We start from the raw sequence: 22,692 nt of genomic DNA on the forward strand, positions 1-22,692 counted from the left end.
ATTCTGGTGTGAATTGTTTTGACTCTTTGGCCAATCAGGGCCAGTGTGGAAAGAGTCAGGAGTTTTCATTATTATCTTTCTAGCCTCCTGTAAGTATCCTTTCTGTATTTTCTATAGATATAAAAATACTATAATATACATAATATCACAATAATATATAAAATATAAAGTTTATAATATATAATATATAATATATTATATATTATATATTATATAATATATAATATATAATATATAAAATATAATATATAATATGTAATAATATTATATATAATATATACTACCATATACATAAAATTTATATATATATGTTAATATAGTATTCTTTAATATAATATTATAAAACAATAAATTAACCTGCTGAACATGGACTCAAATTCATCATTCCTGCCTTTCTTGGGACATTCCCAACAAATACAATAGATGTTACTATAGTATAGTATTTTTAATATATTATAAAATAATTAATTAGCCTGCTGAACATGGACTCAAATTCATCATTCCTGCCTTTCTTGGGACATTCCCAACAAATAAAATAGACAGTATAGTATAGTATAGTATAGTATGGTATTCTACAGTATTTTTTAATATAATATTATAAAATAATGAATTACCCTGCTGAACATGGGGTCAAATTCATCATTCCTGCCTTTCTTGGGACATTCCCAACAAATCCCAACACCTGCCCACACCAGAGGGGTTGGACAAAATTTCAATTCCCTCCTGGGGCTTTCAAAACCCCTCCCAGCCCAACCCATCCTGGGCATTCCCGTGGTCACCTCTGCGCACCCAGACAGCCCCAGAGGGGCCCTGTGCTGCTCCAAAGTCTGATCCCAGCTGAGTGTGGAACCCAGGGAACCACTGGGAATATTCCTCTGTCTGCTCTGGGCTGCCCTGACTTTGACCCTCACTCACGGAGAGTTTCCTAAACTTCAAGCTAGACTGGAACCCACAAAAATGTGAAATAAATTATAGAGAGCGGTGCAGGTGAGAAATTGAGGTTTGGGGATTTTTAGTGGGCAAGATGGAGGGCACAGGGTGGCATCCTGGGCTGCTTCTTCATGGGTTTGGGTGGGATTTTGTAATTGGGCAGAAAAATCTGCACTGGGGGCTCTTTGGGATCAGTTCTTGGGTTAAAAGGGAAAAAATCCAGGTGTCAGCTCTTAATTGGACAGTTTAGTCTTAAAAGAGCTTGTAACGAGAGATTGTTGGCCATTTTGTGCCTTCTAATGAGCTGATAATCACTAATGAGCTGATAATCACTAAGAGATGATAATCAGTAATGAGCTGATAATCACTAATAATAATCACTGATTGAACTTTAGAGCTGAGCTTGCTCAGAGTGCCTGAGGGGCCTGGACAGGCCGTGCTTAATTGAGCTGATAATCACTAATGAGCCGATATTCACTAATGAGCTGATAATCACTAAGAGCTGAAATCACTAATGAGCTGATAATCAATAAGAGCTGAAATCACTAAGAGATTATAATCACTAATGAGCTGAAATCACTAAAAGGGGAAATCACTAATGAGCTGAAATCACTAATGAGATTATAATCACTAATGAGCTGAAATCACTAATGAACTGATAATCACTAATGAGCTGATAATCACTAATGAACTGATAATCACTAATGAGCTGAAATCATTGAGCAGATAATCACTAATGACCTGGAATCACTAATAGGTGAAATCACTAATGAGCTGCAATTAGGAATGAGCTGAAATTGCTAATGAGCTGAAATCACTAATGAACTGATAGTCACAAATGAGCTGATAATCACTAATGAGCTGATAGTCACTAATGAGCTGAGGATCACCAATGAGTTGAAATCATTAATGAGCTGATAATCACTAATGAGCTGATAATCACTAATGAGCTGATAGTCACTAATGAGCTGATAATCACTAATGAGCTGAGGATCACCAATGAGCTGAAATCATTAATGAGCTGATAATCACAAATGAGCTGATAATCTCTAATGAGCTGATAATCACTAATGAGCTGAAGTCACTAATGAGCTGATAGTCACTAATGAGCTGATAGTCACTAATGAGCTGAGGATCACCAATGAGCTGAAATCACTAATGAGCTGATAATCACTAATGAGCTGATAATCACTAATGAGCTGAGGATCACCAATTAGCTGAAATCATTAATGAGCTGATCTCCCTCTAGAGCTGAGCTTGCTCACACTGCAGGAGGGGCCTGGCCAGGCCGTGCTTATCAACCCCTCCTGTTTGGGGCACCCACGGCACCGGGCCCAGGGACACCCCAAAACCACCGGGGTCACCTCCACACCCCCCCCCCACACACAGGTGGAGCCCAGGGAAGGAGAAAGGAGCACAGAACCAAGTAAGGAGTGAGGAAGAGCTGTGTAATCTCCCAAGGAGTGAGTAAAGAGTGAGGAAGAGCTGTGTAATCTCCTAGGGAGTGAGTAAGGAGTGAGGAAGAGCTGTGTAATCTCCTAGGGAGTGAGTAAAGAGTGAGGAAGAGCTGTGTAATCTCCCAAGGAGTGAGTAAGGAGTGAGGAAGAGCTGTGTAATCTCCCAAGGAGTGAGTAAGGAGTGAGGAAGAGCTGTGTAATCTCCCAAGGAGTGAGTAAAGAGTGAGGAAGAGCTGTGTAATCTCCCAAGGAGTGAGTAAGGAGTTGGCAGTGTGGAGTATGGAATAAGGACGACAGGGAGCATCCATATTCTGCCAGGGGGTGCCCAGGGGGTGCCCAGGTGGTGCCCAGGTGGTTCCCAGGGGTGCCCAAGCGGTGCCCGGGCAGTGCCCAGGAGGTGCTCAGGCAGTGCCCAGGGGGTGCCTGGTGGTTCCCAGGCGGTTCCCAGGTGGTGCCCAGGCAGTGCCCAGGGGTGCCCGGGCCGTGCCCAGGTGGTTCCCAGGGGTGCCCAGAAGTGCCCAGGTGGTGCCCAGGTGGTTCCCAGGAGGTGCTCAGGCAGTGCCCAGGTGGTGCCCAGGCGGTTCCCAGGGGTGGCCGGGGCGTGCCCAGGGGTGCCCAGGGGTGCCCAGGTGGTGCCCAAGGGTGCCCAGGTGGTTCCCAGGAGGTGCTCAGGCAGTGCCCAGGTGGTGCCCAGGTGGTTCCCAGGGGTGCCCAGGTGGTGCCCAGTGGTGCCCGGGCGGTGCCCAGGTGGTGCCCAGGCGGTTCCCAGGTGGTTCCCAGGGGTGCCCAGGTGGTGCCCAGTGGTGCCCAGGCGGTTCCCAGGGGTGCCCGGGGCATGCCCAGGGGTGCCCAGAGGTGCCCAGGTGGTTCCCAGATGGTTCCCAGGTGGTTCCCAGATGGTGCCCAGGGGTGCCAGGGGGTGACTCACCAGGTAGGCCACGAAGGCCAGGTAGAGGACGCTGAGCAGGGCGGCGCCGATGTAGAGCGCCAGGCTGTGCAGCGCCATCACGTAGGCCACCACGAAGTACATGTTGATGCTGCAGATGAGCAGGATCAGGAGCCCCCCGGCCACGCGCCAGAACCTGCCCAGGGGGGACACCGGGGTCACGGGGCTGCAGGTGAGGGCAGGGGTGCCCAGGGGTGCCCAGGTGAGGGCAGGGGTGCCCAGGTGTGCCCCAGCATGCCCAGGTGAGGGGAAGGCATGCCCAGGCATGCTCCAGTGAGGGGGCAGGCGTGCCCATGCGTGCCCAGGTGAACCCAGGTGTGCCCAGGTGAGGGGAAGGCATGCCCAGGTGTGCCCAGGCATGCCCAGGTGAGAGACAGGAATGCCCAGGCATGCCCAGGTGTGCCCAGCTGAGGGACAGGAAAGCCCAAGTGTGCCCAGGTGAGGGACAAGAATGCCCAGGTGTAGCCAGGCATGCTCAGGTGTGCCCAGGTGAAGGGGCAGGCATGCCCAGGTGTGCTCAGGCATGCCCAGGTGTGGGAGCAGGTGTGCCCCAGTGTGCCCAGGTGAGGGACAGGAATGCCCAGGTGTGCCCAGGTGTGCCCAGGTGTGGGACAGGAATGCCCAGGCGTGCCCAGGTGTGGGACAGGAATGCCCAGGTGTGCCCAGGCGTGCCCAGGTGAGGGACAAGAATGTCCATGTTTGCTCAGGCGTGCCCAGGTGAGGGACAGGAATGCCCAGGCGTGCCCAGGTGAGGGACAAGAATGTCCATGTTTGCTCAGATGTGCCCAGGTGAGGGACAGGAATGCCCAGGTGTGCCCAGGTGAGGGACAGGAATGCCCAGGCATGCCCAGGTGTGCCCAGGTGAGGGACAGGAATGCCCAGGCATGTCTAGGTGTGCCCAGGTGCCCCCAGGTGTGGGACAGGAATGCCCAGGTGTGCCCAGGCATGCCCAGGTGAGGGACAAGAATGTCCATGTTTGCTCAGGCATGCCCAGGTGAGGGACAGGAATGCCCAGGTGTGCCCAGGTGAGGGACAGGAATGCCCAGGCATGTCTAGGTGTGCCCAGGTGCCCCCAGGTGTGCCCAGGTGAGGGACAGGAATGCCCAGGTGTGCCCAGGCATGCCCAGGTGCCCCTCAGGTACTCACAGGCCGTTGGCGAAGTCGTGCATGACGCTGGGCAGGCTGGTGAAGGTGAGCACCGGGATCAGCGCGAACGGGAGCTGCAGGGCGGGGACAGGGGATGGAGGGGATGGACCTGACCCACCTGGGGCTGGGGCTGGGGCTGGGGCTGGGGCTGGGGGGAGGGACCCCAACAGCCCAGCACTCACCCCAACAGCCCAACACCCACCCCAGCACTCACCCCAACAGCCCAACACCCACCCCAGCACCCACCCCAGCCCACCCATGGGCTCTGCTCACCTGGAGGCTCCTGAAACCCGACCCCACTCACCTGGAGGTTCCTGAGGCTTCTGAACCCCAACCCTGCTCACCTGGAGCCCCTGAACCCCGTCCCTGCTCACCTGGAGGCTCATGAGGTTCGTGAACCCCAACCCCACTCACCTGGAGGGTCCTGAACCCTGACCCCGCTCACCTGGAGGCTCCTGAGGCTTCTGAACCCTGACTTTGCTCACCTGGCACCCCTGAACCCCGACTCTGCTCACCTGGAGGCTCCTGAGGACGTTGAGGAACCCTGACTTTGCTCACCTGGAGGCTCCTGAGGCTCAGGAACCCCTGACCACACTCACCTGGAGCCCCTGAGCCCTGATCCCGCTCACCTGGAGCCCCTGAACCCCAACCATCCCTGCTCACCTGGAGGCTCATGAGGACATTCAGGAACCCCGGCCCCGCTCACCTGGAGGCTCATGAGGACGTTGAGGAACCCCAACTTTGCTCACCTGGAGGCTCATGAGGTTCATGAACCCCTGACTTTGCTCACCTGGAGCCCCTGAACCCTGACCCTGCTCACCTGGGGCCTCCTGAGGCTCAAGAACCCCGATCCTGCTCACCTGGAACCCCTGAACCCCAACTTTGCTCACCTGGAGGCTCCTGAGGACGTTGAGGAACCCTGACCCTGCTCACCTGGAGGCTCATGAGGTTCATGAACCCCAACTTTGCTCACCTGGAGGCTCATGAGGTTCATGAACCCTGATCCCGCTCACCTGGAACCCCTGAACCCCAACTATGCTCACCTGGAGGCTCATGAGGACATTGAGGAACCCCAACTTTGCTCACCTGGAGGCTCATGAGGTTCATGAACCCCAACTTTGCTCACCTGGAGGCTCATGAGGACGTTGAGGAAGTCGTTCATGCCCGTCAGGTGCTCCACGTCCTGGAAGATGGCCACGAACAGCGTGGGGGTGATGGCGATGGAGCGCGTGAGCAGCACCCGCGCAAAGCGCGACCAGCGCAGGTTCAGGAACCCCTGCGGGGAGTAACCGGGGAGTAAGGAGTGAGTAGGGTGTCAGTAAGGTGTGAGTAATACAGGACCAGCACAGGTTCAGGAAGCCCTGCAGCAGAGCAAGGTGTGAGCAAGGTGTGAGTAAGGAGTAAGGTGTGAGTAAGGACTGAGTAGGACAGGACCAGCACAGGTTCAGGAACTCCTGCAGCGGAGTAGGCAGTGAGTAAGGTGTGAGTAAGGTGTGAGTAAGCAGTGAGTAAGGAGTGAGTAGTGCAGGACCAGTGCAGGGACAGTACAGAACCCAGAGTAAGGAGGGACTAAGGAGTGAGGAGGAGCTGCGTTATGTCCTAAGGAGTAAGGAATGAGGAGCATGGAGTACGGAATAAGAACAATAGGGAGCAAGGAGAACAGAACCCAGAGTAAGGAGGGAGTGAGGAGCGAGTAAGGAGTGAGTAGGAGCGCATGAGAAGCGCATGAGGAGTGAGTAGGAGCGTGTGAGGAGCGAGTGAGGAGCGTGTGAGGAGTGAGTGAAGAGTGAGTGAGGAGCGAGTAGGAGTGAGTAAGGAGCGAGTAAGGAGCGAGTAGGAGCGAGTGAGGAGCGAGTAGGAGCGAGTGAGGAGCGAGGAGGAGCGAGTGAGGAGCGAGTGAGGAGCGAGTAGGAGCGCGTGAGGAGCGAGTAAGGAGCGAGTAGGAGCGCGTAAGGAGCGCGTAAGGAGCGAGTAGGAGCGAGTAAGGAGCGAGTAGGGAGCGAGTAGGAGCGAGTGAGGAGCGAGTAGGAGCGAGTAAGGAGCGAGTAGGGAGCGAGTAGGAGCGAGTGAGGAGCGAGTGAGGAGCGAGGAGGAGCGAGTAGGAGCGCGTGAGGAGCGAGTGAGGAGCGAGTAAGGAGCGAGTAGGAGCGCGTAAGGAGCGCGTAAGGAGCGAGTAGGAGCGCGTAAGGAGCGAGTAGGAGCACGTAAGGAGCGCATAAGGAGCGAGTAGGAGCGCGTAAGGAGCGCGTAAGGAGGGAGTGAGGAGCACGTGAGGAGCAAGTAAGGAGCGCGTAAGGAGCGAGTAGGAGCGCGTGAGGAGCGAGTAAGGAGCGCGTAAGGAGCGAGTAAGGAGCGAGTAAGGAGCGCGTAAGGAGCGAGTAAGGAGCGCGTAAGGAGCGCGTAAGGAGCGCGTAAGGAGCGCGTAAGGAGCGAGTAGGAGCGCGTTACCTCCATGACGAACTGGCCCGAGTAGGTGCCCGTCATGGTGGAGCTCTGCCCGGCCGCCAGGATGCCGATGGCCCAGATGTAGAGCGCGGCGGGGCCGAAGTAGCAGCCCAGGACCACGCCCTGCGGGGGAGGAGCAGCTCCGTCAGCCCCGGGGGGGGCAGATACACCCAGGAGTAAAACTGGAGTAAAACTGGGGGAACCCTGGGGGCTCCTCACCCCCACCCTGCTCCTGGGGATCCATTGATGGCGCCGGTCCCAGTGCTCCCAGTTTGCCCAGGAGCCGCAGGGGACACCAGACAGGGGCACTGGGACACCCTGGGGACACCAGACAGGGGCACTGGGGACACCAGACAGGGGCACTGGGGACACCCTGGGGACACCAGACAGGGTCACTGGACTGTCCTGGACATGGTGTCACCCCCCAGGGACACTAGACAGGGTCACTGGGGACACCAGACAGGGGCACTGGGGACACTCTGGGGACACCAGACAGGGTCACTGGGGACACCAGACAGGGGCACTGGGGACACCAGACAGGGGCACTGGGACACCAGACAGGGGCACTGGGACACCAGGGGACCCCAGACAGGGACACTGGGGACACTCTGGGGACACCAGATAGGGTCAATGGGACACCCTGGGGACACCAGACAGGGGCACTGGGGACACCAGACAGGGTCAATGGGACACCCTGGGGACACCAGACAGGGGCACTGGGGACACCAGACAGGGTCACTGGGACACCAGGGGACCCCAGACAGGGTCACTGGGACACCCTGGGGACACCAGACAGGGTCACTGGGGGCACCAGGGGACACCAGACAGGGTCACTTGTGCCCTCTGGGGACTCCAAACAGGGTCACTGGCCTGTCCCCACCCTGGAGACACCAGACAGGGTCACTGTGCCACCCTGGGGACACCAGACAGGGTCACTGTGGCACCCTGGGGACACAAGACAGGGTCATTGGCCTGTCCCCACCCTGGAGACACCAGACAGGGTCACTGTGCCACCTTGAGGACACCAGACACGGTCACTGGACTGTCCTGGACATGGCTGTCACCCCATGGGGACACCAGCCAGGGTCCCGGGGCTGTCCCCAAGCTGTCCCCACAGGGACACCAGCCAGGGTCCCGGGGCTGTCCCCAAGCTGTCCCCACAGGGACACCAGCCAGGGTCCCAGGGCTGTCCCCAAGCTGTCCCCACAGGGACACCAGCCGGGGTCCCAGGGCTGTCCCCAAGCTGTCCCCACAGGGACACCAGCCAGGGTCCTGGGGCTGTCCCCAAGCTGTCACCCCATAGGGACACCAGCCAGGGTCCCGGGGCTGTCCCCAAGCTGTCACCCCATAGGGACACCAGCCAGGGTCCCGGGGCTGTCCCCAAGCTGTCCCCACAGGGACACTCACCCCCTTGTAGATGTCCACCTCCAGGGCGTCGCTGTTGTTGGGGAAGAGCGAGGAGTGGGGGCTGCTGGAGTTGGCACAGACCTGGCTCTGCAGGGGTGGGAATGAGGGACAGGGCTGGCGTGGAAAACCCTTGGAAAACCCTCGGGGACCTCTGGGTGATCTCAGCACGGCCAAGGCCACCACTGACCATGTCCCCAAGTGCCACCTCCACACAGTTGTTAAACCCCCCAAGGAATGGGGACCCACCCTCGGCCTCAGCAGCTTTTCCATGAAGGAATTTTGTTAAAATCCAACCTCAACCTGCCCTGGGAGACTTTTTGTCTCCTCCTGTCACTGGGGAGCAGAGCCTGACCCCACCTGGCTGTGTCCCCTCCTGTCAGGGACTTTGGGGACTCCACCCTTGGCCTGAGCAGCTTTTCCATGAGGGAAATGAAGGAATTTTCCCTAAAATCCATCCTAAATCTGCCCTGGGAGAATTTTTGTTTCATCCTCTCACCTGGGAGCAGAGCCTGACCCCATGTGGCTGCTTCCCCTCCTCTCAGGGACTTGTGGAGACTCCACCCCTGGCCTGAGCAGCTTTAACATGAAGGAAATCAGGGAATTCTCCATAAAATCCAAGCTAAATCTGCCCTGGGAGACTTTTTGTCCCCTCCTGTCACTGGGGAGCAGAGCCTGACCCCACCTGGCTGTGTCCCCTCCTCTCAGGGACTTGTGGAGACTCCACCCTTGGCCTGAGCAGCTTTTCCATGAAGGAAATGAAGGAATTCTCCCTAAAATCCAACCTCAACCTGCCCTGGATTTTTGTTTCCTCGTCTCACTTGGAAGCAGAGCCCAAACCTCACCTGGCTGTGTCCCCTCCTGTCAGGGACTTTGGGGACTCCACCCTGCACCTGAGCAGTTTTTCCATGAGGGAATTTTCCCTAAAATCCAACCTCAACCTGCCCTGGGTGCCTTTTTGTCTCTTCCCATCACCTGGGACAGAGCCTGACCCCACCTGGCTGTGTCCCCTCCTGTTGGGCAGGTGTGGGGAGTGAGAAGACCCCTCTGAGCCCCCTCAGCCTCTCCTGCTGCCCCAAACCTTCCCCACCCCACTCCCAGCTCTGGCCACGCTCCAGCCCCTCAAGGGGCCCAAAACCCACCCAGGATTGGGGTTTGACCTCAGCAGTGCCCAGCACAGTGGGACGGGCACTGCCCTCATCCCTCCACGCTGCTGCAGCTCCCAGTGCATCCCAGTGCATCCCACTGCAGCTCCCAGTGCATCCCAGTGCAGCTCCCAGTGCATCCCAGTGCATCCCAGTGCAGCTCCCAGTGCATCCCACTGCAGCTCCCAGTGCATCCCAGTACATCCCAGTGCAGCTCCCAGTGCAGCTCCCAGTGCATCCCAGTCCATCCCACTGCAGCTCCCAGTGCATCCCAGTCCATCCCAGTGCATCCCAGTCCATCCCACTGCAGCTCCCAGTTCATCCCAGTCCATCCCAGTGCATCCCAGTCCATCCCACTGCAGCTCCCAGTGCATCCCAGTCCATCCCAGTGCATCCCACTGCAGCTCCCAGTGCATCCCAGTCCATCCCACTGCAGCTCCCAGTTCATCCCAGTCCATCCCAGTCCATCCCACTGCAGCTCCCAGTCCCTGCCAGTCCATTCCAGTCCCTGCCAGTCCATTCCAGTTTGTCCCAGTCCGTGCCAGTCCATCTCAGTCCTTCCCAGTCCATGCCAGTTCATGCCAGTCCATCCCAGTTCATGCCAGCCCGTCCCAGTTCATGCCAGTTCATCCCAGTGGATTCCAATCCGTGCCAATCCATGCCAGTCTGTCCCAGTCCATTCCAGTCCCTGCCAGTCCATTCCAGTCTGTCCCAGTCCATTCCAGTCTGTCCCAGTCCGTCCCAGCCAATCCCAGTCCATCCCAGTCCATACCACTGCAGCTCCCAGTCCATCCCAGTCCATGCCTGTCCATCCCAGTCCGTCCCAGTCCATGTCAATCCATGCCAGCCCGTCCCAGTCCATCCCAGTCCATGCCAGTCCATCCTAGTGTTGTCAGTCCGTGCCAGTTCATGCCAGTCCATCCCAGTGGATTCCAGTCAATGCCAGTCCATGCCAGTCCATCCCAGTCCCTGCCAGTCCATACCACTGGATTCCAGTCCATGCCAATCCATACCAGTCTATCCCAGTCCATCTCAATCCATCCCAGTCCATCCCAATGGTCCATCCCAATGGTCCATCCCAGTCCATCTCAGACCCTCCCAGTCCATCCCAGTCCCTGCCAGTCCATCCCAGTGGATTCCAGTCCATGCCAGTCCATCCCAATGGTCCGTCCCAGTCCATCCCAGTCCCTGCCAGTCTATTCCAGGGGATTCCAGTCCATACCAGTCTATCCCAGTCCATCTCAATCCATCCCAGTCTATCCCAGTCCATCCCAATGGTCCATCCCAATGGTCCATCCCAGTCCATCTCAGACCGTCACAGTCCATCCCAGTCCCTGCCAGTCCATCCCAGTGGATTCCAGTCCATGCCAGTCCATCCCAATGGTCTGTCCCAGTCCATCCCAATGGTCCGTCCCAGTCCATCCCAGTCTATCCCAGTCCATCTCAATCCATCCCAGTCCATCCCAGTCCGTCCCAGTCCATCCCAGTCCCTGCCAGTCCATTCCAGGGGATTCCGGTCCATGCCAGTCTATCCCAGTCCATCTCAATCCATCCCAGTCCATCCCAGTCCATCCCAATGGTCTGTCCCAGTCCATCTCAATCCATCCCAGTCCATCCCAGTCCATCCCAGTCCATCCCAATGGTCTGTCCCAGTCCATCTCAATCCATCCCAGTCCATCCCAGTCCATCCCAATGGTCCGTCCCAGTCCATCTCAATCCATCCCAATGGTCCATCCCAGTCCATCCCAGTCCCTCCCAGTCCATCCCAATGGTCTGTCTCAGTCCATCTCAATCCATCCCAGTTCATCCCAGTCCATCCCAATGATCCATCCCGGTCCATCCCAGTCCGTCCCAGTCCATCCCAGTCCATCCCAATGGTCTGTCCCAGTCCGTCCCAGTCCCTCCCAGTCCATCCCAATGGTCCATCCCAGTCCGTCCCAGTCCGTCCCAGTCCATCCCAATGGTCTGTCTCAGTCCATCTCAATCCATCCCAGTCCGTCCCAGTCCATCCCAATGGTCTGTCTCAGTCCATATCAATCCATCCCAGTCCATCCCAATGGTCTGTCCCAGTCCATCCCAGTGGATTCCAGTCCATCCCAGTCCATCCCAATGGTCTGTCCCAGTCCATCTCAATCCATCCCAGTCCATCCCAGTCCCTCCCAGTCCATCCCAATGGTCTGTCCCAGTCCATCTCAATCCATCCCAGTCCATCCCAATGGTCCATCCCGGTCCATCCCAGTCCCTCCCAGTGCCTCCCAGTGCCACCCACCACGTCGGCGTTGCTCTTGTTGAAGAAGGCCTCTGCGAAGACGGTCACCACGAAGATGTTGATGATGAAGGAGACGAAGAGCGCGATGCAGGACTCGATGAAGAAATACTTGTTGGCCTCTCTGACCTCCCTCTTGTCTGCACGGTTCACCTGCCGGGACTGGGGGCACAGGCACGTTTTAGGAAAAATCATTGGGCCAGGATTTTCCTCCTGAGAAGCTGAGAGGCCTCAGAAATGAAATGTAAATAATAATTATCTGTGGCTGTGGGATGCACCAGGGGCATCTGGGATTGGTCTCATGTGGTTGTTTTTAATTAATGGCCAATCACAGCCCGGCTGTTTTGGACTCTCTGGTCAGTCACAGGATTTTATTGTCATTCTTTTCTATTCCTTGCAAGCCTTCTGATGAAATCCTTTCTTCCATTCTTTTAGTGTAGTTTTAATAGATCATTTTCATATCATATATATCATAAAATAATAAATCAGCCTTCTGAACCATGGGGTCAAGATTCTCATCTCTTCCCTCATCCTGGGACCCCTGTGAACACCACCACACTGAGAGCCCCTTAATTTCAAACTGATAACAATTCAGAGAGAGGGGGTTTGGGTTTCCATTTTCCATTTCAGGGAAGGCTCCTGCCTTCTTTAGCAGACACCTGGCTTTCCAAACCAAGACAAACTGTTATTCCTGCTCCCATATTTTTGCCTGAGACCTCCTTAATTTCAAATTAATAATAATTCAGAGGGAGAGGGTTCCCATTTTCAATTTCATGGGAGGCTCCTGCCTTTTTTAGCACACACCTGATTTTCCAAACCAAGACAAACTCTTATTCCTGCTCCTATATTTTTGCCTGAGATCTCCTTAATTTCAGATTTATAATAATTTGGAAGGAGGGGGTTTCATTTTCCATTTCATGGGAGGTTCCTGCCTTCCTCAGCACACACCTGGTTTTCCAAACCAAGACAAACTCTTATTCCTGCTCCTATATTTTTACCTGTGATCTCCTTAATTTCAGATTTATAATAATTTGGAAGGAGGGGGTTTCATTTTCCATTTCATGGGAGGTTCCTGCCTTCCTCAGCACACACCTGGCTTTCCAAACCAAGACAAACTCTTATTCCTGCTCCCATATTTTTGCCTAAGAGCCCCATAATTTCAGATTTATAATAATTTGGAAGGAGGGGTTTCCATTTTCCATTTCATGGGAGGCTCCTGCCTTTTTTAGCACACACCTGATTTTCCAAACCAAGACAAACTGTAATTCCTGCTCCCATATTTTTACCTGAGAGCCCCATAATTTCAGATTTATAATAATTTGGAGGGAGAGGGTTTCCATTTTGAATTTCATGGGAGGTTCCTGCCTTCTTTAGCACACACCTGGCTTTCCAAACCAAGACAAACTCTTATTCCTGCTCCCATATTTTTGCCTGAGACCTCCTTAATTTCAAATTAATAATAATTCAGAGGGAGAGGGTTCCCATTTTCAATTTCATGGGAGGCTCCTGCCTTCTTCAGTAAACACCTGATTTTCCAAACCAAGACAAACTCTTATTCCTGCTCCCATATTTTTGCCTGAGACCTCCTTAATTTCAGATTTATAATAATTCAGAGGGAGGGGGTTCCCATTTTCCATTTCAGGACAGGCTCCTGCCTTCCTCAGCACACACCTGGCTTTTCACACCGAGCCAACACCCCAAGAGTCCCAGGTGTCCCCAGGCCCCTCTGGGGGTGCCTCCTGCCCCCAGGTGGCCCTGGCACGCTCACCTTGACCAGGGCAGAGTGCAGGTACATGTTGTGGGGCATGATGACGGCGCCCACGATGCCCACGGCCTGCTCCAGCTGTGGGGTGCCACAGTCCTGGCAGTAGGGGATGAACAAACCCTGCAGCAGCTTCTCTTGGTTGGGCTTCACCGTGATGTACTGAGACAGGGAAACGGAGTTTTGGGGTCAGGAATGGGGAAACGGGGAGTTTTGGGGTCAGGGAAACAGAAACAGGGAGTTTTGGGGTCAGGAATGGGGAAAAAGGGAGTTTTGGGGTCAGGGAAAAAGGGAGTTTGGGGGTCAGGGATAGGGAAACAGGGAGTTTTGGGGTCAGGAAAACAGAAACAGGGAGTTTTGGGGTCAGGGACAGTGAATTTTGGGATCAGGGAAACAGGGAGTTTTGGGGTCAGGGACAGGGAAATGGAGTTTTGGGGTCAGGGATGGGGAAACAGGCAGCTTTGGGGTCAGGGAATCAGGGAGTTTTGGGGTCAGACTCAGGGAGTTTTGAGGTCACAGACAGTGAATTTTGGGGTCAGGGACGGGGAAATGGGGAGTTTTGGGGTCAGGGACAGGGAAACAGGCAGTTTTAGGGTTAGGGACAGGGAAACAGGCAGTTTTAGGGTTAGGGACAGGGAAACAGGCAGTTTTGGGGTGCTCCAGAGAGGGGGTACCTCATATCCAAAGGTCAGGGCCATGATGGTGATGAGCAGCCCAAAAAATGCCTCGAGCTTCCTCAGGCCTGCAAGGAGGAGAAGTCCCTTTGTCACCAAGGTGAGAAGAGCCCAATCCCAAATCCAATCCCAATCCCAAACCCAATCACCCAATCCAACCCTAATCCCAATTCCGTCCTGATCCCATCTCAATCCCAAACCCAACCCCAATCCCAATCCGGACCCCAACCCCAAACCCATCCCGATCCCAAACCCATCCAGATCTCAATCCCAATCCCATCCCAATCCCACCCCAAACCCATCCCGATCCCAAACCCAATCTCAAACCCAATCCCATCCCCAATCCCAACTCCAATCCCAATCCCAATCCCATCCCAATCCCAAACTCACCCCAATCCCAACCCCAAACCCAGTCTCATCCCCAAACCCAACCCCAATCCCGAACCCAATTCAAGTCCCAAACCCAATCTCAAACCTATCCCAATCTAATCCCATCCCAACCCCAATCCCATTCCCATCCCAATCCCAATTCAAGTTCCAAACCCATCCCAATCCCAAACCAAATCCCACCCCAAACCCACCCCAATCCCATCCCAATCCCACCACAATCCCATCCCCATCCCATTCCCATCCCCATCCCAATCCCACCCCAAACCCATCCCCACCCCACCCCAATCCCACCCCAATCCCATCCCAATCCCCATCCCCATCCCAATCCCCATCCCCACCCCACCCCAATCCCACCCCAATCCCAATCCCCATCCCATCCCAATCCCACCCCAATTCCACCCCAATCCCCATCCCAATCCCCATCCCACCCCAATCCCATCCCATTCCCATCCCAATCCCACCCCCAATCACATCCCCATCCCACCCCAATCCCACCCCAATCCCATCCCCATCCCCATCCCACCCCAATCCCACCCCAATCCCACCCCAATCCCCATCCCACCCCAATTCCACCCCAATCCCCCATCCCCATCCCCATCCCCATCCCACCCCAATCCCATCCCAATCCCAAACCCCAATCCCAATCCCATCCCCCTGCAGAATTCACCGTATTTGTCGAGGAAGAGGAAGACGAAGGTGTCGGCGATGGTGATGAGCACCCCCCCCCAGAGAGGGATCCTGTGGGGTGAGAGCAGGGTCAGAGCCCACCCAGACCCCAAATCCCTTCTCTTTAGGGCCTTTTTGGGGTGCAGCTGCAGGGCTGGGGGTTCCTCCTGGCCTGGGGACCACAGGGAGCTGATGTCAGCTCCCAGCCCTGGCCAGGGATTCCTGTGGGATCTGTCCCTGGGTGTCTCAATAAAACACTGAATTTCTGCTGAATTTCCACACCAAAAGATCCTGGGAGGTTTTAATGAGGCTCTTGGGATTTGTATTTTTTGCCCAAAAATGTTTTGCCCAAAGGAGGAAAGGAAATGAGAGCGAGAATGAAGGTCAGTGATGAAGGGACAGATCAACATTCTGCTCTAAGAAAACAAAATATTCAGAACTGGATTAGACATGCTGGCCAAACTACTGAGCTACTTGTTAATCAGGCTGTTAATCAGGCTGTAAAATATGGCACCAGATTTAAAATATTGCAGCAGATTTAAAATATTGCAGCAAATTTAAAATATTGCAGCAAATGTAAAGCATTGCAGCAGATTTAAAATATTGCAGCAGATTTAAAGCATTGCAGCAGATTTTAAATATTGCATCAAATTTAAATGATTGCACCAAATTTAAATCATTGCACCAAATTTAAATGATTGCACCAAATTTGAAACATTGCACCAGATTTAAAATATTGCATCAAATTTAAATGATTGCACCAAATTTAAATCATTGCACCAAATTTGAAACATTCCACTAAATTTGAAACATTGCACCAAATTTAAATGATTGCACCAAATTTAAATGATTGCACCAAATTTAAATCATTGCATCAAATTTAAATCATTGCACCAAATTTGAAACATTGCACCAAATTTAAATGATTGCACCAAATTTAAATCATTGCACCAGATTTGAAACATTGCACCAAATTTGAAACATTGCACCAAATTTAAATGATTGCACCAAATTTGAAACATTGCACCAAATTTAAATCATTGCACCAAATTTGAAACATTGCAGCAGATTTAAAATATTGCATCAAATTTAAATCATTGCACCAAATTTAAATCATTGCACCAAATTTGAAACATTGCACCAAATTTAAATGATTGCACCAAATTTAAATGATTGCACCAAATTTAAATCATTGCACCAAATTTAAATCATTGCATCAAATTTAAATCATTGCACCAAATTTGAAACATTCCACTAAATTTGAAACATTGCACCAAATTTGAAACATTGCACTAAATTTGAAACATTGCACCAAATTTAAATCATTGCACCAAATTTAAATCATTGCACCAAATTTGAAACATTGCACCAAATTTAAATCATTGCATCAAATTTAAATCATTGCACCAAATTTGAAACATTGCACCAAATTTAAATCATTGCACCAAATTTAAATCATTGCACCAAATTTAAATCATTGCACCAAATTTAAATGATTGCACCAAATTTAAATGATTGCACCAAATTTAAATCATTGCATCAAATTTAAATCATTGCACCAAATTTGAAACATTCCACTAAATTTGAAACATTGCACCAAATTTGAAACATTGCACTAAATTTGAAACATTGCACCAAATTTAAATCATTGCACCAAATTTAAATGATTGCACCAAATTTAAATGATTGCACCAAATTTGAAACATTGCACCAAATTTAAATCATTGCACCAAATTTGAAACATTGCACCAAATTTGAAACATTGCACCAAATTTAAATCATTGCACCAAATTTGAAACATTGCACCAGATTTAAGGTAAAAAAGGTAAAACAAATCAAATCAAAGGTACAATGGTAAAACAAATGAAATCAAAGGTATTATCAAAGGTAAAGCATCAAAACCAAATGGAATCAAAGATACAATCAAAGGTAAAACAAATCAAGTTAAAGGTAAAAGAAATTAAATCAAAGGTATAAACAAAGGTAAAAGAAATAAAATCAAAGATACAACGTTAAAACAAATGAAATCAAATCAAAGACACAAAGAAAGGTAAAAGAAATCAAATCAAAGGTACAAAAAAGGTAAAAGAAATGAAATCAAAGACACAATCAAAGGTCAAACAAACGAAATCAAAGGTACAATGGTAAAACAAATGAAATCAAAGGTAAAATCAAAGCTAAAACAAATGGAATCAAAGATAAAAAGGTCAAACAAATGGAATCAAAGATAAAAAGGTCAAACAAATGGAATCAAAGGTACAAAGAAAGGTAAATCAAATCAAAGGTAAAAGAAATCAAGCCAAAGGTATAAACAAAGGTAAAGAAATCAAATCAGAGACACAATCAAAGACAAAAGATATCAAATCAAAGGTACTATCAAAAGGTAAAAGAAATGAAATCAAAGGCACAAACAAAGGGAAACCAAATGAAATCAAAGGTATAATGGTAAAAGAAATGAAATCAAAGGCACAAACAAAGGGAAACCAAATGAAATCAAAGGTATAATGGTAAAAGAAATGAAATCAAAGGCACAAACAAAGGGAAACCAAATGAAATCAAAGGTATAATGGTAAAAGAAATCAAATCAAAGGTACAAACAAAAGTAAAAGAAATCAAATCAGGGGTACTATCAAAGGTAAACCAAATGAAATCAATGGTAAAACAAAGGAAACCAAAGGTACAACCAAAGGTAAACCAAATCCAATCAAGGGTAAAACAAACAAAATCCAAGTTACAGAGGGAAAAGCAAGGGCAGCCCCGAGGGTGTCCCCAGTGCCCAGAGCTCAGCCAGGGGCTGCTTTGGGGGAATTTCCCAGGAAATGGGGGAAAATGGGGGAAAATGGGGGAAAATGGGGGAAAATGGGGGGAAAATGGGGGGAAAATGGGGGGAAAATGGGGGGAAAATGGGGGAAAATGGGGGGAAAATGGGGGGAAAATGGGGGAAAATGGGGGGAAATGGGGGGAAATGGGGGGAAATGGGGGGAAATGGGGGAAATGGGGGAAATGGGGGAAAATGGGGGAAAATGGGGGAAAATGGGGGAAAATGGGGGAAAATGGGGGGAAATGGGGGGAAATGGGGGGAAATGGGAGGAAATGGGGGGAAATGGGGGGAAATGGGGCCAGGGCTGCCCCTGCCCCCCTGGCCCACACCCACCTGCCCACCGAGAGCAGGTTGATGGCGATGGCAGAGCCGATCACCTCCTGCATGTCCGAGCCAATGATGGCCAACTCCACCATGAGCCACAGCAGGATCCGGGGCACCTGGGGACACACAGGGACATGGAAATAATGGGGAAAATAAATGGGGAAAATGGGGAAAATAAATGGGGAAAAATGGGGAAAATAAATGGGGAAAAATGGGGAAAATAAATGGCGAAAATGGGGAAACACAGGGGGAAAAATGGGGAAAATAAATGGAGAAAAATGGGGAAAATAAATGGGGAAAAATGGGGAAAATAAATGGGGAAAAATGGGGGAAATAAATGGGGGAAAATGGGGGAAATAAATGGGGAAAAATGGGGGAAATAAATGGGGAAAATGGGGAAACACAGGGGGAAAAATGGGGAAAATAAATGGGGAAAAATGGGGAAAATAAATGGGGAAAAATGGGGAAAATAAATGGGGAAAAATGGGGGAAATAAATGGGGAAAAATGGGGAAAAGCCAATGATGGCAGCTCCACCATGAGCCACAGCAGGATCCGGGGCACCTGAGGAACAAACAGGGACATGGAAATAATGGGGGAAATAAATGGGGAAAAATGGGGAAAATGGGGGAAAATAAATGGGGAAAAATGGGGGAAATAAATGGGGAAAAATGGGGAAAATAAATGGGGAAAAATGGGGAAAATAAATGGGGAAAAATGGGGAAAATAAATGGGGAAAAATGGGGAAAATAAATGGGGGAAAATGGGGAAAATAAATGGGGAAGAATGGGGAAAATAAATGGGGAAAATGGGGAAACACGGGGAAAAATGGGGAAAATAAATGGAGAAAAATGGGGAAAAGCCAATGATGGCAGCTCCGCCATGAGCCACAGCAGGATCCGGGGCACCTGGGGACACACAGGGACATGGAAATAATGGGGGAAAATGGGGAAAAATGGGGGAAAATGGGGGAAAAAAACGAGGAAAAAAACCCAGGGAAAAACTGGAAAAAACTGGAAAAAAACCGGGGGAAAGAACTGGGGGAAAACACAGGAAAAAAACAGAAAAGCACGGGGAAAAAAGAGGAAAAAAAGAGGGAAAAAAGAGGGAAAAAAAGAGGGAAAAAAGAGGGGAAAAAAGAGGGGAAAAAAGAGGGGAAAAAAAGGAGGAAAAAAGGAGGAAAAAAAGGAGGAAAAAAAGGGGGGGAAAGGGGGAAAAAGGGGGAAAAATAGGGGGGAAAATCGGGGAAAAAACACAGGGAAAAAGCAGGGAAAAGCAGGGGAAAACGTGGGGGGGGAAGAGGGAAAAAAGAGGAAAAAAATAAGGAAAAAACAGGGAAAACAAGGAAAAAAAAAGGAAAAAAACAGGGAAAAAAACAGGGGAAACCAGGGAAAAACAAGGGGGAAAAAAAGGAAAAAACAGGAAAACAACCAGGGACAAACCAGGGACAAACCAGGGACAAACCAGGGACAAACATCATCCCATGGTGACCCCGCGTGCAGGAACGGGGTCACCGCCCTGCCCTGGGGTGGGAGCACCCAGAGCTGCTCTGGAGGCAAAACCCCAACTCCTGTGGCAATGCCAGGAGGATCCAGGGCCTGCCCAGCTCCTGTGGCAATGCCAGGAGGATCCAGGGCCTGCCCAGCTCCTGTGGCAATGCCAGGGAGGATCCAGGGCCTGCCCAGGGCCTGCCCAGCTCCTGTGGCAATGCCAGGGAGGATCCAGGGCACCCGGGCCTGCCCAGCTGGGAGAGGGAAATGTGGGAGCTGCAGCTGTGGGGAAACCGGGAGTGAGCGTGGGGAGACATTCCAGGGCAGGGCAGGGCCACCTGCCAGGGTGGGAACACCCAAGGGCACAGGGGTGGGACACCCAATGTCCCCAGACACAGGGATGGCATCAAAAATGTCCCCACAGCCACAGGGATGGGACACCCAAACGTACCCAGAGCCACAGGGATGGGAGACCCCGAATGTCCCCACAGTGCACAAGGATGGGAGACCCCAAATGTCCCCAAAGAGACAGGGATGGCATCCCAAATGTCCCCACAGGGATGGGACATCCCCAATGTCCCCAGACACAGGGATGGCTTCCAAAATGTCCTCAGACACAGGGGTGGGAGATCTCCAGTGTCCCCACAGCCAGAGGGATGGGAGACCCCAAATGTCCCCACAGTGCACAAGGATGGGACATGCCAAATGTCCCCAAAGAGACAGGGATGGCATCCCAAATGTCCCCACAGGGATGGGTCATCCCCAATGTCCCCACATCATCATCATCAGATCTTCCTCATGCAAACCCAAGGAATTCCCAAGCAGGGCAGGGAACAAGCAGGAAATGACCCAAAGCAGGGTTTGGCCTGCAGAACTGTGTCCTCACAATTCCTTGGGATTTTCCAGCATTGCTGAGCTGAAATCCCAGGTTTTATTCCTGACTGGGAAATGCCAACATTGGGAAATGCCAACATCCCCCTGCTCCCTCCTCGTGCTGCCCAAGCCAGGGGGGCACCAGGAGAGCCTGAAACCCCCCAGGAGCAGCCAGGAATTCAGGGGTCCCCTGGCACCACCACTGGGGGGGGTCACCTGCCTTCTGCCCCCCACCCCCCAGGACTGCCCCCAGCCCCCCCTGGCACCCTGGGGCAGTGTCACCCACCCACCCTGAGCACCCTGGGCAGTGTCACCCACCCACCCCAGGCCCCCCAAGGACTCAGGGTAATGTCACCCACCCCTCTGAAGAGCTGGGGGAATGTCACCAACCCACCCTGAGGATTCAGGGCAGTGTCACACCCCCATCCCAGCCCCCTCAAGGACCTGGGGCAGTGTCACCCACCCCCCTGAGCACCCTGGGCAGTGTCACCCACCCATCCCAGCCCCCTAAAGACCTGGGGCAGTGTCACCCACCCCCCTGAGGATTGGGGGAGTGTCCCCCACCCACCCCAGCCCTCCTTGGCACCCCTGATGACCTTGGGCAGTGTCACCCACCTCCCCTAAAGACCTGGGGCAGTGTCACCCACCCACCCTGAGCACCTTGGGGCAGTGTCACCCACCCATCCCAGCCCCCTAAAGACCTGGGGCAGTGTCACCCACCCACCCCACACCCCCTTGAGAACCTGGGGGAGTAACACTCACCCTCTCTGAGCACCTGGGGCAGTGTCACCCACCCAGGCCAGCTCCCCTGAGAACCCAGGGCAGTGTCACCCACCCCTCCTGAGGATTGGGGGCATTGTCACCCACCCAGGCCAGCTCCCCTGAGCGCCCAGGGCAGTGTCCCCCATGCCCCTGGCACCCACCTTGTGGTACTGGCGGTGGCACACCTCGGCCAGGTGCAGCCCTGTGACCACGCCCAGCCTCGCCGCCAGCCGCTGCAGCAGCAGCCCGATGATGGTGGCCAGCAGGAGCACCCACAGCAGCTGGGGACACACACGGGGACACAGGGGACATCAGCGGGTGGGGGACACAGGGACACACACAGGGGACATCAGCGGGCGGGGGACACAGGGACACACACGGGGACACACACAGGGGACATCAGTGGGTGGGGGGACACACACAGGGACACACACAGGGACACACACAGGGGACATCAGCGGGTGGGGGACACAGGGACACACACAGGGACACAGGGACAGGGGACATCAGCGGATGGGGGACACACACAGGGACACACACACAGGGACATACACAGGGACACACACAGGGACACAGGGGACATCAGCAGGTGGGGGACACAGGGACACACACAGGGACACACACAGGGGACATCAGCGGGCGGGGGACACAGGGACACACACAGGGACACACACACAGGGGACATCAGCGGGTGGGGGACACACGGGGACACACACAGGGGACATCAGTGGGTGTGGGGACACAGGGGACATCAGTGGGTGGGATGCCATCCCAAATGTCCCCACAGCCATAGGGACGGGACATCCCAAATGTCCCCACAAAGATGGCATCCCAAATGTCCCCAAAGGGATAGAACATCCCAAATGTCCCCACAGCCCTTCCCAGTGCACAGGGATGGGACATTCCCAATGTCCCCACAGGGATGGCACATCCCAAATGTCCCCCCAGCCCCAGGGATGGGACATCCCAAATGGGACATCCCAAATGTCCCCATAGCCACAGGGATGGGACATTTCCAAATGTCCCCACAGACTCAGGGAGGGGAGATCCCAAATGCGAGATCCCAACTGTCCCCACAGGGATGGGAGATCCCCAATGTCCCTACAACTACACGGATGGGAGATCCCCAATGGGACATCCCAAATGGGACATCCCAAATGTCCCCATAGGGATGGGACATCCCAAATGGGAC

General features: G+C 52.6%; 1 protein-coding gene across 1 annotated transcript in view; it reads right to left on the reverse strand.

Annotated features, from left to right (window-relative positions):
* LOC118697246 (natural resistance-associated macrophage protein 2-like) overlaps positions 1–22,692 on the reverse strand; it is a 49,715-nt gene that overhangs the window by 8,213 nt on the left and 18,810 nt on the right. The window contains exons 5-15 of the mRNA XM_036399786.2: positions 21,662–21,781; positions 18,386–18,492; positions 15,233–15,303; positions 14,176–14,243; positions 13,508–13,663; positions 11,743–11,901; positions 8,332–8,418; positions 6,928–7,047; positions 5,606–5,755; positions 4,480–4,553; positions 3,316–3,469 (exon numbers count right to left, since the gene is read on the reverse strand). Coding sequence (XP_036255679.1) covers positions 3,316–3,469; positions 4,480–4,553; positions 5,606–5,755; positions 6,928–7,047; positions 8,332–8,418; positions 11,743–11,901; positions 13,508–13,663; positions 14,176–14,243; positions 15,233–15,303; positions 18,386–18,492; positions 21,662–21,781 — 1,266 coding nt within the window. The remainder of the gene's footprint in view (positions 1–3,315; positions 3,470–4,479; positions 4,554–5,605; positions 5,756–6,927; positions 7,048–8,331; positions 8,419–11,742; positions 11,902–13,507; positions 13,664–14,175; positions 14,244–15,232; positions 15,304–18,385; positions 18,493–21,661; positions 21,782–22,692) is intronic.

The sequence above is a fragment of the Molothrus ater genome, chromosome 30 (assembly GCF_012460135.2).
Source record: "Molothrus ater isolate BHLD 08-10-18 breed brown headed cowbird chromosome 30, BPBGC_Mater_1.1, whole genome shotgun sequence".
Taxonomy (NCBI): Eukaryota; Metazoa; Chordata; class Aves; order Passeriformes; family Icteridae; genus Molothrus; species Molothrus ater.